The sequence below is a fragment of the Gobius niger genome (assembly GCF_951799975.1).
Source record: "Gobius niger genome assembly, chromosome: 15".
Taxonomy (NCBI): Eukaryota; Metazoa; Chordata; class Actinopteri; order Gobiiformes; family Gobiidae; genus Gobius; species Gobius niger.
The window spans coordinates 5,115,674-5,133,182 of record NC_136866.1 but is presented as its reverse complement, the minus strand read 5'-3'; the positions used below and the strand labels follow the sequence as shown (position 1 = coordinate 5,133,182).

At 42.4% G+C, this 17,509-nt stretch overlaps 1 protein-coding gene across 5 annotated transcripts in view; it reads right to left on the bottom strand.

Annotated features, from left to right (window-relative positions):
- cnih3 (cornichon family AMPA receptor auxiliary protein 3) overlaps positions 1-17,509 on the bottom strand; it is a 52,186-nt gene that overhangs the window by 7,171 nt on the left and 27,506 nt on the right. For 3 of the 5 annotated variants that reach the window (XR_013793646.1, XM_079571854.1, XM_079571856.1), the window contains exon 4: positions 6,861-6,972. Coding sequence is in view for 4 of the 5 variants with exons in the window: in XM_079571854.1 (XP_079427980.1) it covers positions 6,861-6,972 (112 nt within the window). In the remaining variant the exon portion in view is untranslated. Of the gene's footprint in view, positions 1-6,859; positions 6,973-17,509 lie in introns of all 5 variants that reach the window. The other 2 variants (XM_079571855.1, XM_079571857.1) reach the window with 1 other exon arrangement.

The following is a 17,509-nucleotide window of genomic DNA, read 5'->3' as shown; positions in this document are numbered from 1 at the left end:
CTAGCACTAGCCTAGCACCGCTAAACTCTTCAAATATAAGGAATTGCATGTATTAAAGAATATATATATCTCCAGAAATCAACGACACTCCGGATACCGAACAAATGAGGCGCTATGTCAAAAATCCTGAAATATCCCTTTAACAATATTCTCGCGGATGCTTCAGTGCTGATATATTACGTTTTCAATTTTGAGAGAGATTTCAAATTGGCCCAGTGCTCATTGATGAATAATGATTTAGGTGTGAGCAATACAACTATGCTGAACATTGTGCAACTGCGAGTTTGTGAACAGTCCCTTGACAGTTTTCATGTTATCTTGAAAATAATCAAGATAAGTTACATTTCTTCAAGATTTGGAAGAAAAAAAATCCGAATGTAAGTTCACCCCAAGTCTGCAGAACAACACCTGAATCTGCGGTGGGGTCCATCACGTCCACGTCTTAAGTTCCGAGAACATCTACGACGTGACATTACTCGACCCCACAGCACATGCAAATGCACACTTCACTTAACAATGGATCACTGTATGAAGAGGTTACACCACTTACACGGAGATGGTCAGCTTCATAACTGCATCGGACAGATCCTTCATTCAAACTGGAGAAGACGCGTTCGCCCCCCCCTCCTCCCAGTTTGAACAAGAGCTCATTTCACATCACAAGGAATCGGCTGAAATGTAGACCCTTGCAGACCTTTTTACATGCGTTACACACACATATTTCCACATGTAAGCATCATGAACATGTTTAATGCCTTCCCCGAGCAATTGTGGACATGAATGCACACTTCCCTTTTCGAAAAGAGTCTGAAGGATTTGTTAATAAGCGTGGATGTCAGTTACCGCAGTTACATAGAGTATTATCTATTCTGCAGTGGGAAGGCGGCTGTCACACAACTGAAGGAGCGATACTTGGCCACAGTCGTAGTTAATGTATTCACACTGCGTTGTAACAATGGCTATGACATGAGCTTAACAGTTAGTTTCCATAAATTAACCACACACGGGCCGTGCACGTATGAAATATTCATGTATGCATCTTAATGTCATCTTGTTTGGTCTCGTGCATGCGTACGGAGGAAATGCTGCATAATGACCGATGATGAACGGGGGGTAACAGCATACGATAAACGCTGCTTATAAAGCCGGGCATGTCATTCATCATAGCATCATATAATCATGCGTGGGATATAGCACACTTAAGGCTTAGACGGTCACAGATATGCAGAGGGAGGGGGGTTGGGGGGGGGGGGGTGGATGGGTTGGGAAACATCAATGCAGCATCATCTTCCTGGGCTTTCCCTGCAGCTCACACTTTGCTCTGATCTGTACAAACCTAATCTGGTGTCAGAGCTGTTGCCATGGAGACGACTGCCATCTTTCTAATTCTTCAGCGTCAGATGAAAGCTGCGCCGCTCTCCTTTATGGACGCCTGTATGCACCTGGGTCTTTCAGTTTCTGTCTTAAGATGATGGCTGTTTGTTTACACATCGCCGTGACAGTGCTCAGTTTGATAACAAGCGGCACGGACGCGAACGCTGCCGCCGTGTCGGTGAGGCGTGCGTAATGGCCAAATTTACAGAGCACGGGATTGTGTGAGGTTTCTGGGATTCCTGGTTTGTGTGAATGTTTCGGTCTGGTTTGTTGGAACGCAGCATGTAGAAGATGTATCGGCTGTATTTGTTTGTTAAGTGATGATGTCATCGCTCAGCTTCCGGGTCCAACGGCACTTTAGCCCTATTCACTATGATGGGTTTCAGCTGAATTTAACCTGCTGTAGAGCCGACTACAAGGCTCTTTTTAACCTCTTACCCCCCGCCTTAACCGAGCACATTTCCACCAGTTTGGCTTTACCCAAATCTAAAAGCTTCTCGACTGGAGAGCAACGGCGCAACGCCTCATTTGAAAGCTTTTTTGTCAAGTTTTTTGTCACGTTGTTCCTGCCTTTTTGTAACATTTTTTAAGCCTTTTTGTCTTGTTTTCGTCTCTTTTTTGTAATGTTTTTGTCTCTTTTTTAATTTTATTTTTAAAGCTTTTAGATTTGAATGAAGCCGAAATGTGCTCGGTTCAGGATGTTAAGGCTGTAACATCTGATCACACAGAAATATGACTTTTTCTCTGAATTTCCTCCAGTGATGCTTACATTAATTATCCAATTATTTCCCCCATACACAATGAAGGCTTACTTTAAAAATAAAAATATCTTCATTTTGCCTGGAGAAATGGTGAGATACATTTTTCTAATTAGGTGTGCAACAGTTTTTGGCCCTTTCATCTGTTGTTATAGCGACTAGATTCAGATAAAGTTGTGTTTTTTTGCTGTGTTGTGTATGGAACTAGCTCATTATTGTGTGTGTGACATCACACTGAACAAACATATTAGTTTCCCCCATAGCAATAAAGAGGAGGAGCAGTGTTCGATCCCTATGTATGTGCACAGTTATCAAGTAGGCTTGGGATGCTCTTCAGCCTGCTCAATGCATTTTTCCCATAGCTTTTAGCATTAGTCACCAAACATCACAAATTATGAATAATCCAGATGTTTACTGCTGTTGTCAACCCATCGATTTTACTTGGGCTAACTCAAATCCAGGTTTTTGATTTTTTTGTGTGTGATCGGATACACATCCAAGGGCCACTAAACATCATCGTATAATGTGTTCATGATAAAGAAAGCTATATTAAAATTATAATTTAAAGGAATAGGCCACCATTTTTACATACTGAGATATGTTCTTACCTAATCTTAGCCAAGTTCATATATCCCCGTCTGGTCTTTGTCCGTGCGCTCTGTCACGCAAACGGAGCACATACGCAGCCTCTCCCACATGTCATATAGCTCCAAAAAAGCTCACAATAGAAGCTACCAAGCTCTTCCACGTGTTCCCTATTTAAATAAAGTTACGTGAAGTGTTTTCTTGCGAAGTATATTTACACAGAAATGTAACATGTCGATTTTATAAGCAGATAAAAAGGGGAACTATATTGTGAGGCGTAATGATACGAGGAGCAAAACGTCCGTGCAGTAACTCCTAAAGACTCCCCCCGCTCACTTCCGTCAATAGAAGCTGCGTGACTTGTAGAGAGCTGCAGAGAACAGTTGAAGAAGCGTCGATAACTTGTGAACGATGCCTTTTACGTGCATCGTGCCGGGCTGTGATAACAAGCAGAAAGTATATAGTGTAGTAATGTTTCACAGATTTCCAACTCACCCCGGACGACGACACAGGACTCAGGACCTCGACCATGAGGTAAGAATGCGCAAGCACTTTCCGAAAATATATTTTCTGCTTGTTGTACAAGGCTCTCTACAAGTCACGCAGCTTCTATTGACGGAAGTGAGCGGGGGAAGTCTTTAGGAGTTACTGCGCGGACGTTTTGCTCCTCGTATCATTTCGCCTCTTTTTATAGTACCCCTTTTTATCTGCTTATAAAATCGACATGTTACATTTCTGCGTAAATATACTTCGCATGAAAACACATCACGTAACTTTATTTAAATAGGGAACACGTGGAAGAGCTTGGTAGCTTCTATCGTGAGCTTTTTTGGAGCTATGTGACATGTGGGAGAGGCTGCGTATGTGCTCCGTTTGCGTGACAGAGCGCACGGACAAAGACCAGACGGGGATATATTAAGTCGGCTAAAGTGAGGTAAGAGCATATCTCAGTATGTAAAAACGGTGGCCTATTCCTTTAATAAATGGCATGAAATAGACAAAACATACCTCCCCGTTTGTTAGTATTGCTCCGTTGGCTCCCTATTCATTTGTACAGGAACGGAGCGTTTAATTTATATTTCTTTGTGCACATTTGTCCGAACAAGCTCAGAGAGATGAAGACATTTCTGTGATTTCTATGGTTTCCCCGACCTCTACTACCTCTGACCATTACCAAAAACGAATCTCTATGTTATGGCTGAATTATTCATTTTAATTGGGTTTTACGTTCTATCAGCAGAGTAATGTACACTGTGTGCCACAACATAACATCGCAGCCGGCCAGACTCTACTCAGTGAAGCCAAGACTTGTTGGTACTCACTGCATGAAGGTCAAGGAGCGGATCTTTGATACAGCTCGGAGCGTGTTTATATAGAATTTACAATCAGAATCTTCGGTAGGGGTAACTACGTACATCTTACTCCCTATAGTGTTCCATTTGGTCCATGTAAACAAACCATCGCAGTAACATGTGGGTTTTTTGACACATTTTTTTTTGGTTTTACACAGTGCCTACAGTGGTTTGGTGGTAGTGAGTGAGAACTTCCCCATGGATTTAAAACTGTCATGTTAAAGTACTCCATCTGTTTGTTTCTCTGCCTCCTCGCCCCTCTGCCTTTCTTCTTGTCTGTATTAGATCAGCATCCTCTCACTAACTCAGCCTGCAACCACATGGCTTCTTCTTATCCCCGCTCCATCTCTGTCTGCCTCTCTCTCTCCCCCTCCGCGTTCCTCCACTCTATCAGCTGCTCGCTCGCCCCTGCCGCTCGGGCTCGTCTCATCTCTCAGCTGTGCGGGAAGCAGCATCTGTAGCCGCTGGGCCTGTGGCTCCGGCTCCACTAATGAGACAGCAAGAACACTTTTCCCTCCTCGGCTCCTCTGCCTCGCGTAAGTTTAGGAGTCGAGGGCACTGCACCGAGAGCTAAGAACAGCCGGAGCTACAAAGACGTACGGCAACAAAGGGACCGGCAACCTATTTTACACACCACAAGGACTAAGATCTGGCAAACCATCGTCAGCCTGAAAACGGTGCAGTGTGGAGTGCACAACCAGCAAAATCAACAAACTACAGAGGGTTTTCACTCCTCATCTGTGCCGCAATTTCGTCTGAACATTCTTTTAAATTCCACTCTTAGGGTTTTTGTTATGATTATTCCAAAACTGGCCGCAAAGCCATGAGAGTAATGAATTAGGTCCACATATATTGGGTGTTTGTGTAACCTCTCAGTTGTGCAGGAGTTTTAAGTTATCACCTAAACTGGGTTGTGTTTGCGTTGAGTGTAATTATCCCCCAAAAATACTTTGTCAGCTCAACCAATTTTTTATTTAACCCTTTAACCCCCACCTTAATCGAGCACATTTTCTCCAGTTCAGGAAATACACTACAAAAAGTAAATATCAAGCATTGGCTTAAATGACTTGAATTGAGGAAATGTATCTTGTTTTGAGCGGTTTTCACTCATTTAGACACTTTTCCTGATCGGACCTTTGCTTGTTTGAGGACATTTCAGACCAGTTCTAAAGGTAAATCTCGCTTGAAATAAGAAAGTGAAATTGCCAATGAGATAAGACCAATTTTCTTACCCCACAGGCAAAGAAAATTACCTGAAATAAGAACGAAATGTATCGAAACGAGTCAGAAACATCTCAGAACAAGTGAAATAATCTAGGACAAATGCCCAAGAACTTCTTAACTAGTCAAAACAACTAAAATGTGGATTATTATGCTCAAATTGAGATGTTTATACTGATCTAGTTAAATACTTTTTGCAGTGTACCCAAAATCTAAAAGCTTCTTGAACGGAGCTTACAGACTAGAGGCCAGTGTAACGCCTCATTTGAAAGCTAAGACCTAAAACACTGATCGAAGCGCTTTCCTCGTTTTTGTTGTCACATTTTTATTGCGTTTTCATCAGGTTTTTCTTTTTATATGTTTTCGTCACATTTTGTGGCTTCATAAGAGTTGCACTACACTAAAAAATTGATTGAGGCCAAAACTGTGCAAAAAAAGCAATCAATACATGCCAAAAATGCAATGACAATGCAACAAAACAACAAAAATGTGATAGGGCTGTAACAACTAATCGATTACTCGACGACTAATCGATTATTGAAATAGTCGACAACTATTTTAGTAATCGATTAATCGTTTTCTGGTTCACACAGACTCAAATAGAGCAAAAATTACATGAAAATGTAGTATTTTTGATGAAAACCTACTTTGTTTTTATAGCAAGTGTATGTAGTACACTTTGTACATTGTAAATTTCATGAATATCTGTTTGTGTCTCATCCAATCAGAAGCAGAATTAGCACCAAGAGCCTCCAACAAACATTTACTTAACGTTTACTCCATCAACACGTCCTCAAGCGGATCCACTTCAGCTTCATGTGACAAAAAAATGGAAAAAATAAAATTTTCCTACACCATTCATAGCCAAGCGACTAATCGTAAAAATAGTCGATAGATTAATCGATTACAAAATAATCGTTAGTTGCAGCCCTAAAATGTGACCAAAAAAAGTCTCGTAACCATGACAACAAAAAATAGGAATAATCTTAGATCAGTGTTTTAGGTCTTAGCTTTCAAATGAGGCGTTACGCTGGCCTAAGCTCCACTCAAGAAGAGATTTGAGTAAAGCCAAGCTGGAGAAAAAGAGCTTGGTTAAAATGGGGGTTAAGAGGTTAAAAATGGCGTCGAAGGGGAAACAGTGACAATTAAATATTCATTTGAAATGTTTAAGTAACAGCCTGCAACATAATAAGAAATAATTGAATTAAACATGAATGATGCTGTTCTGAACTTGCTGCATGTAATGTTAATGCCACTCATAAATTATTACACTGTGTTGTTTATAGAGGTCTTTCACTCCTTTATACACTTATGTTAAGCCTTAATTTAGTCTTCTCTCACACATTGCTGAAAATTACCCCATGTGCGCAAATTTGTGTGAACTCCCAGTAACTTGTTGTCACACCACACTGCAAAACAATACTGTCAACTCCCACCACCTACACCGCATCGTCTCGACTCAAGTTCTGTGTCTGAATCCTTTAATCCACTCTTTTGTCCTCCTCTAGGAAACACTGTGATTACAACTATCAGCTAACATGAGTGCTTATAAACAGACAGTATAGTTACCTCCATGTGTTGTAGAAGAGTAGGGGGATGTTGAGGCCGACTGTCAGCCACTCCTGAGCGCACAGGAACATGATGCAGAACAGCCCATGGATGGAGTACTCTGGCAGCACCAACTGCACACACAACATAAAACACATTTAGAAAGTTAGCCTATAGTCCAGATTAATTACAGTATAATAAATGCACAATATGTGTCCGCTTTAGAGACCCATGGATTTCATATATGTTATTGTGACATACACTGCCTGATTGAGAACGAGGAGAAGTGGTTCTGTGGTAAAAAAAATATTGCTCATGATTCAAAATAGATAGTGTGTCTAGGGCTGAAACAACTAATCGATTAATCAACGACTAATCGATTATTGAAATAGTCGACAACTATTTTAGTCATCGATTAATCGTTTTCTGGTTCACACAGACTCAAATAGAGCAAAACTGACATGAAAATGTAGTATTTTTGATGAAAACCTACTTTGTTTTTATAGCAAGTGTATGTAGTGCACTTTGTACATTGTAAATTTCATGAATATCTGTTTGTGTCTCGTCCAATCAGAAGCAGAATTGGCACCAAGAGCCTCCAACAAACATTTACTTTACGTTTACTCCATCAACACATCCTCAAGCGGATCCACTTTAGCTTTATGTGATAAAAAAATGGAAAAAATAAAATTTTCCTACACCATTCATAGCCAAGCGACTAATCGATTAATCGTAAAAATAGTCGATAGATTAATCGATTACAAAATAATCATTAGTTGCAGCTCTAAGTGTGTCAATATGTTTTGTTCTGTAAAGCATGTAAAACAAAAACTGGCACGAAGTTTAACGTCTTCTCTGTCAACAAAAAGAGTTATGCTTTTATTATGCTGTCACAGTTATGCTGTTATTGTAAAGCAGGAGAAGTAAGTATGGTCAAGATAGTTACAGAACAGCGTATACAGACTATATTAGAGGTCGAGCTCTAATATAGTCTGGGATTTGGGGATTTTACAATATCAGCTATCGTCTGATCTAGCCAATATCTCCAGGACTGAAAGTGATAGACTTCCCGTTTTTTGCATTGGAAATAGCAAAGTCACTCCCTAGGTTCGGTTTGTTAAATACAAGTTTCACTAAACCTCCTTTAGCATTAGCATTATGCTAATGCTAATGTCAGGATGCTAATGCTAATGGAAACTAACAAAACCTGGGACAGAAACTATGACTGAATCACCTAAAGTAATAAAGGAAAATCGGCCACTGCTGGAGTAGCCAAGTATATATGTTTATACAGGATTATACACCAGACAAGTAAATAAAAGATCAAGAGACAACAGTAAACAGTCAGTCACATGACAAACGCGACAGACAAACAAACAACCAGCAGGCAGGGAGCATTATTAATCACTGCTTAACAAATCACTTGAGTTCAGGAGCCTAATAGAGATGGGTACAAAACTGGACTGTGCTCTAACCGGCCAATAAAAATCCCCAATAATCGGCGTTGACCTTGGAAAAACCCCTATCGGTCGACCTCTAATGAAAATAAATATCTGTGAGCTTTTCTTTGTAGGTCATAATCTGAGAGGTTCCGGTGTTTTGTTTTTACAGCACTGATATTGCATAGGCGGTTCTGCTGTTAAAGAGCGTGTCCTCATGTCCCATTTCAGTCCGTCGGAAGTGTTACACAGATAGCCTGGTGGCCGAGCTCCACCATTCTCACAATAACCAGGGGGTATGGCGTCTGAAAACAGGACCGTCTGCTGCCAAAGCACCCAGTGACAAATGTGTCCTGAGGCTCAACAATCCCATTGTCCTGAAGGCAGCAGCTGCAAGCCTCCAAAACAAACATTTGGGAAAGAGGCTTATGTCTGTGCAGATTTACAGCGGCAGCCTATACGAGAAAGTTGGAAGAGCTTTGGGGCTGGATAGAAAGTTTACTTTGGCCCGGGTGTCTCTTTTAGAATGACAAAACAGAAAAAAAACAGTTTATTTCTAAACCAGGGAACAATACATAGAGGTATTACAATTCACCTCACTATTTAATGTTGCAGTAGAAGTCATTACGCATGAGCAGGAAATATCCGAAACAAGCACCAGGCTATAGGATTGACTTTAATATCCCACAATGCTTAAGAGTGCTTTGTCCCGGAAAAACTCAACTATAACGGCATAGCCTCTAATTCAGTTACACAATCTCTGGCCAGTACAGCCAGGCCTGAACAAACAAAGGGGAAACTGCTTTGCATGCAAATCCACCTGATTCACCTAAAAGACTTAGTGCGCGGAGTGGGCCTCGGCATTTCAAGCTAAATATTCAAGGAGAAAGCCACTTTGGTCTCATGTAAATTTAACAGGCCAACACATTACTGTGCCATTCTGCATGCAAACACCACTGTACATGTAGGCATAAAGACGATGCATTATTCAGATTTTTTTACATGCTTTTTATTAACTCCAAAAACACAGTGGCACTCAGAAGCTCGCGAACCGCAGGAGGCGGGAAAAAAAAAAAAAAAAACACAGCCTGGGAAAATCTATTATTACCGTTTGTTCTCACACATGCAGCGGGAAGGCAACAATCGCAAGAAACGATAGTAGCACAAATAAATACGGACTCCGAAATCCAAGCACAGGCAGGAGCGGAAAAATCTCAATCTAAACATGACAAAGATGTATATGCAGTGGGAGGAAAAAGTGAGTACACCGTTTGGAATTTCTTACATTTCTGCCTAAATTGCTCACAAAACGTGGTCTGATCTTTATTAAAATCACAAGATTGAGTAAACAGTGTCTGCTTAAACTAATCCAACCCAAACATTCACATTTGATCATGTTTGTATAGGCCATAACATGTAAACTGTTCACAGGACAGGGAGGAATAAGTGAGTACACCCTTAGATTCAATAGTTGACCCTCCTTTGGCAGCGATAACTTCATCCAGACGTTTCCTCAAAATCAGGATGAATCTTGGACCATTCCTCTTTACAAAACAGTTTAGCAAGATTCCTGGGATGTATCTCTAATATTACCTTAATCTCATACAGATATATTTCTAAATTATTCAGATCAATTGCAAACTGCACTTGTGTCCATGAATCTACCAACATAAAGTCATGTGTTTACTCATTGTCCTAAAAAAAAATGTGACTTTTGGAAAATGATTCATTTGCACGAGACAGGAGCCAACCCCAGACTCAGTCCGTCAATTCTACGAAATAAGTGGGAGATGTGCACTTTTACAGAAGTGTGCTGACTTTGTGACTATGAAGTCGAATGTGTAGTAACCCACAGATGTCTCCAGCTCATCTCATTATGAATGAGAGTGATTAATGCTGTGAGCAGAGGCCCATCTGGGACTGACTCTGGGCTCAGTTTGTGCCTGGGGCTGCCCTTCAGTCTATCTGATCCAGCTCACAGCTTCCGCTCTGACTCACTCACTCAGCTGTAAATAAGCTGCACTGAAGAAGGAAGGAATGGATGGATGAGGTGAGGAGGACTGCAGCTGGAATAAACAGTGGTGTTAAAAAAAAAAAAAAAAAAAAGCACAGATGCAGCTGGTCAAATATTAAGTTGTTCAATCAAAGGTTCACTTAAGTATTCAAAGTAGAGAGTACAAATCTGTTTAGTGAGATAACTTTGCGGCAAAACCTTTACCCAAATTCACCCTCTATACAGGTACACTACGGCCAAATTAACTTTTTACTCTCAAGCCTTTATAGAAATATAGAGTCTTATATCTGTCTTTCAAATGTCGTGGAGTAAAAGTAATGCTCTCGACCAAAAGTGCCATCAAGTAAAGTACACATCCTCAAAAAAGCTTAACGTAACCTCTTAACCCTCGCCTTAACCGAGCACACTTTCACCAGCTCGACTTTACCCAAATCTAAAATCTTCTTGAAAAAAGCGCCAAAATAGCGACACAAACAAGACGTGGATGAGGATGACAATGTGGCCAAAAAAGTGATCATAGTCCCAGCTTTGATTAGTTGACATTAACATTAGCATGCTACCTTAAGCATGCTGATGCTAACCACGGCATTTTGTGCAGCGTTCAAAAATACATTTGTGGAGGCTAGAACTAACTCAGCAAATAATTAATCCAGGTTCTGAGGTGCAGCATGCCCATTCACTTAGATTTAGTTGGTCAAAGTGGTGAGAGCCAAAACTGGCATCGGTTCAGTATCGGATATTTGTAGCCGATACCCGATATACATTTTTTTTCAGTATTGGCTCCGATATCCGACTCCTGGAACCGCCACCTTAACGTGGTGGAGGGGTTTGGGTTCCCGTATGATCCTGGGAGCTCTGTTGTCGGGGGCTTCCTGTCCCTGGTAGGGTCTCCCATGACAAACAGGTTCTATAGGTGACGGGTCAGAAAAAGAGCGGTTCAGAAGGCCTTATTGAGAGACCAACAGGCCCGGTTTGAACCATGAGGCCGTCCTTCTGTGGACCCACCACCTGCAGGAGAATCCATAAGGGGCTGGTGCAATGTGATCCCAAGACCCGGGAACGGACAAGTGGAAGGAAATGGATGGATGGATGGATGGATGGATGGATGGATGGATGGATGGATGGATGGATGGATGGATGGATGGATGGATGGATGGATGGATGGATGGATGGATGGATGGATGGATGGATCCTATATCCAATACCAGTATCGGATTGCTGCATCCCCAGTTAAGAGGTTAAGTATAGAACTAACCCCAGAATGTATGTCTTGTGGTGAAGAGAGCTGCCATTACTTCCATTTTATGAGGTGAACAACAAGGTGGAGCTAATGGAAAGTCTAACTACCACGGAGCTGAGGAAGCCTCTTGGATGAGGAGCAAAATGCTTTCAATTCTAAACAGCCCATTCCAGATGACTACGCCTTGACTTGTACCTAAACAGCCCTGGACGACAGAGAGCTCCCAGCAACATTAAGGACAATTAGATTTATGTACCTTAGTTTCTGTTTTGACCATGGCTGCTAGAAGCTTCCAGTAAAGAAATTGAGCGTTTGCCATGTCCTCTCCCTGTGCTCCGCAGTTGTGTGTATATTTGCATGTGTGCACAACAAAGCTGGAGGCGGAGCAGATGAAGCCCGCAGATGCACAGCGCTCTGCCAGCTCTCAGACATATGCTGCTGTCTATCTCCTCCCCTTCACTCAGAGGTCCAGTCTGAACCGGGACCAGATCAAAAGTGCGTCTCAGCAACAGCCAGTAGATAATTACTGCCTCTACCGAGCAACAGCCTCGGCTTGGCCAGAAACAACAGTGCATTTTTCATGATCCTCCCCCCGCTGAGACATGTATGTAGTTCACCAAGCTGCTGATGGAAGGTAAAGCGGACGGCGCGGGATTTCTATCTTGGATGTGGTAAAAATATGTCAACAGTTAGTACTTTTAAGCTATCTAATTATTAATGGCACAGCACTGGATCTGAATCTCATTATTTATTATCACTTTTGGCACAAGCATGAAGCAACTAAAACAAAAGAGTATTAACTTCTTCCTAGTTAGTGCGTGACTTGAAACTCCTGTCCATTAAAAATGCAAAACTTATAATTGGATTTAAAAATAGCCTATGGTTAGCGGACAACAGTGATTTGCATTTCAGCCAGAGGGAAGATAAAAAAGCACATTGGAAACTTGAACCTGGGACGTGCGCTCGCCAACTTTTTTGAATCAATGAAAACTTAAATGACAACGACGGAGAATGGTCGACGAGCTCCGGTTTTGAAATGTGGAAAAATGGACAGGTGCCGAAGCTGTGGAAGTGCTGCGTGCTGAAGGAAACCATTTGGAACAAGCTCAAATCTGACATATTGAGGCACTGATGTAATCGAAACCGCTCGGTCAACAAAATCACAGAGGAGCTTAATGGGTCAAATGTCTGTGTATGTTCTTGATGAGAGAAAATGTCATAACACGGGACTAACATGGGACTCGGCGGGTCTCTAAGCATTTCATCATTTGTAATAGCCGATCTGCTTATTTCTTGGGGGGGCACTGATGTTATTGCCCCTGACGCTCACTTCTGAAGGTCCTTCTCCTCCTGTTTATACAGAGCGGCTCTCTCCTCTCATTGTTCTCCAGCCTGGGCTCGGAGATGCTCAGAGAGTATGACAGTCTAATGAGCGGTCTTCTCCACATCCCCCACACCGCACTGCCGCCAATGAGGCTTCTTCACACTGATTATATCTTGTCCTATATTCTGAGCGGGCAAATACTGACTCCGCAGTTGTGAGATGAGTGCACGGACAAACAGCTTTGATGTCGCGCTGCTGCATCACTGCACAGGGAGATCTGAAATATTTTCTGATTTCCTATTTTGCAAAAACTGATTATGCATCACTTCCAGGCCACGCCGAAGTGGCTTGGTGTTGGGGGGATTTGCATCATCTGCCCATTATTGCGGTGGCGTGCTGGGACCGCGTTTCAGCCCAGGACTTTTGGGGGTTTGGACCGGCTGGATAAACAGTTGACATGGGAACAGACGACTCGAGTTTGCATCCATGCGTCGCCCGTTTTTCTTCCCACATGGGGCTCACACACACATAACGCAGCCAGTTAATACAAGTAATAAGTAACTTGGCTTTTTCAACCCCAGCAGGCCCTTGTCTATGTATTTTTAAGTTTAGAAAGCCGTTCAAAGCTGCTACATTTAACTCCTACATTTAAAGCGGAACTAAGTAACTTTTTTACCTTAATAAATCCTTTCTCTAGTCCCTCTGGGGGTAATACAAGTGTTAAGGGGATGATTGGGGGGGTCTTTCATCTCCGTCTTGTGTCTTTGGCCAGAAAACCACAATTGCAACTTCACTGCCTACGGGTCGGAGTCACCAATACACACCAAAGCCATCAAAATCACCAGGGACCCTACGCACCCATCACACAGTCTCTTCAAGGTAATGCCTTCAGGGAGGAGACGGTGGAATCTACGGGTCAGTTCCAGTCGACTGAAGAACTGTTTCATACGCAAGGCCATCGGGAAGCTGAACTCCCTGCCCTCCCTCCCACCCTTCTTGCCCCTGCCCCCGCTCTACAATCAAGGATGACAGAAACATAATTTCAAACCATTCACATTCACAATAAAAAAATCTTGAATCTTGAATGAAGAAGAGGCTAACAGGCTAACGGGCAAAGCTAACTGCGGGCTAACACCACTTAAACAGTATTTACAGCCAAGTTTGAGTAAAAAAAAATACATCTCCACTGTGTCATTGGATGTACAATATCCCTCTCTCCCTTTGTCTTTTCTGTCAGCGTCTCTCACGGACAATTACTGAGTAAAAAAGCGTAACATGCTACGACACCTGCAGTGCCGTTTATGGCCTCTGGGGGCATGAGTTACTTAGTACTGCTTTAACTCCTAACCTAACGTGGAGGGGTGTTAAATCTCCAATGGTATCTCCTTCCCATAACTGAATTTCAACAACCTTCTTCAGATATGTGCGCAGTAAATATTTTGACAGATGGATAAAGGGATGAAGACGCCAGTTTTTCCAGCACCTCGTGTGAGAATAATTTGCAAAGTGTCTTACCTGTCTACTCCACTCTCTTAAATGTGTAAGCAGTCGTGATTGGAATGACAGTTCTTCAATCAGTGAAGAATTCTAAAGCTTTGGTCTGCACACAAATCCACCTGAACTCTATAGTGACAATAATCCCTACGCTGACAATTTGCCTACGTTGCGCATAATGACATTCTGCCAAGACATTTTTTAGCCCATCGGTTTGTTAACATTGATTTTCACGAGATGGAGAATGATCTGCAACGCACCGACACAACTTAAAAAGAGCCATTTCCAGCCTGCCCCGGTGCTTGTGTGCAGCGTTTGTGTGTCTTTCAATCACGCAGCAAAAAAACAGACGGGGCCATCTGTGTAGTCAAGCCGCTTCCATTTGGCAAACATCAACCCACCGCACAGACATCGCGGTGACCCCTGCTTTAACACAGCGCCGCAACACTACCCCAATATTGTGCGTAGATATGGATATACACAGCGCAGAGGTGGAGAACACGGAGATGTGGAGGAAAGAAAAAGGGGAGAGAGGAGGGAGTCGGAGAGAAAAGCTTTGTACTCCAACTTCAAACGCATCATGGGAACCACAGGGGATCCAGAGCCGGCCCACTCCTCGGCCGCCGCGCTCCCATTGGCTGAAGGCGGGATGCAGGGGCGGGCTTTACCTTGACATCACCGCACTTCGACATGAAAGGGAAATTAGATCTGAGGAAGAAGCCTCGACAGGAATGCAAATAGCTCTACCTCGGAAACAGGGATGTCCTAATGTGACAACGTGTACTGTAAATATAGGAATCACAATCGCGCGGAGGGGTTTTGTTCCTGGAAACCACGGCCGTTTGGAGTCAGAGCTGAACAATAACAGATACCAGGCTTGCATGCATGGGATACGCCAACTGTAGTTTATTTAGATATCAAGGTTTGTATAGGCCTTTTCCACAAAATCTATGCTTACTTAACTTGACCTGGAAATTTACAACATCACACATTTGAATAAAACAAAAGAAGAAAGAAATAGGTATGGCATACTTGATTGCCTAACAAGCCCTATATTCTTACTGCATATGGATGTCAGGGTATGAGAGGAGATAACTTGAGTGCAACGTAAGCCGCCTTCTATATTTTGGCAGTATTTGAATGCACAACATCAGCTCTTTCCTCCACCTGCCTGTAGTTATTGGCCAGGTTAATTAAGTACCAGATGCACAGGTCAGGAAAAAATCTGCAGCGATCCAGCCGGAATACCCCTGTGGTCCAGTGGATTTAGCTCTGTACAAGAACCTATGACATCAACACAAATTACATCCATTACAAACCACTAGAGGCACACGGACCACATTCCTGGTGTCAGGTTGTGTAATTAAATACCAGCCTTAAAGTGACTACTCCTACTATACTGCTACACCTTTGTTACAAACCAGCAACAATTTGGCTGAAATAGTTCTGCACCATGCTCTAGAAGCTCATATGGAGCATGTACAGTACGGAGCAAACATTGCCTCTGTGTTGTGGGAGTAAGCAGTACACGGTGCACGATACGGCTAAGAATATCTAAGGTTAAGGTTACATTTCTGTTTTGCTTTACGTGCTTGACAAGATGCTACAAGCGCTACACTGCAGTCTGCCATTATTCAGTCATTCCATGCTCTGTAGTGGAAAGCTGGCAACTATAATAGCCACTTCTGGCCAGAGGTAGACGTGCAGATGACAATGTTCACTCACTCGGCGAAGGTTTTTCCGTTGCTCTGAGTAAAAAAACAAACAAACAAAAAGAACAGCTAAATACATAAAAAAAAAAATAAAAAAAATCACTAAACACACATGGCTTGAGATAATTGTTCGACCTTGTACGAGAAGATCACAGCTGGGAAGTGTCACCCCACACTGGAGGAACACTTAACCAGACAGATCTGTTGAATATGGATGCGGTCACCAATGAGGCAGTCAGGGCTTCAGGCTTGAATTCACATTAACAACTCAGGGAGTGGATATAGACTAAAATGCAGCAATGGTACCGCAGGAAAACTGTGTAGTAGGTAGGTAGGTACAAAGTAAAAAAATCGGATTTTAATTTTGATGCACATGCTTCAGTGAATGACCATACATAAATGACCACATTGTATATCCTTGATGTCCGTCTTCTGCATTTCATCCTTTCCTTCATGTTTAAGCTTACGAGGAGCCCGGGTAACCAGACAGCCAAAAGAGACTATACCAACCAGGAAAGCCTGAAAGCTCTTTGCCACGGTCTTGATTCTCAAGATTAACCCATTGCACATGTTTTAGGCTGAAGGAAAAGAAAGAAGATGACGTTGAGGCAGAACAGCTGAATATAGCAGAGCAGGAATCCAGCCTGGCTCTCCATTCATTACTGCAGTAGGAGCTCAGGGACAGAGCAAGAGAAGCTCGAGACAGGCCCCAAAATACAGAGGGACTAATGAGTGCTCAGGTTTGCCCGTTTCCCATGGCAACGAGCCAGCTCATGGCTGGAAGCCTCACGAGCGTATCTAATGAACAACATGCAGACCTCATCTCCATATCTGTGGGATGTGTAGTCTGGAGCGTATATACTTAGACTTTGTCATTAGCTCAATTTAAAATGCAAAATGTGTGTCACTAAATGTCATAATATTGTAAAGTTGCATGTCAAAAAGGAGCAGAATCCCAATTACACAAAGTATGGCCCAGAGGCTACAGAATAGGGTACTGTAAATAGCCCATTACAAATCTGATCATGAAAGAAAGCAAATGTACAAACTTCTATCTTGTATACAGTAAACCGTCCAAATTCAGTTTGTTTTAGTAAGAATGGGCAGTTTCTTTGTTTCTTGTGTTTTTCACTTGTTTAATAACCGCACAGACATCCCATTTAATTGTTAGAATCATTTCTCCAAAGAATAATAAAATGTACACGTAATGATCCCTGTGACAACTTTATGTTTGTATTAGTGCCCTTTGACTTTTCAGTTCCCCAGCAGCTGCATGAGTGGCTTCTATGATGCTCCAGGATCCATTTTTTTAGACCCTCTCACCAGAAAACCTTCAAAACAATTGATCTTGGAGCATTGTAGAGGCCACTGTGATCAAAAGTAAAGGCTCCATGTTAACCGCCGCACAGTACAGGCATTGGGTCACAGAAAGGTCAGCTTTGCACAGA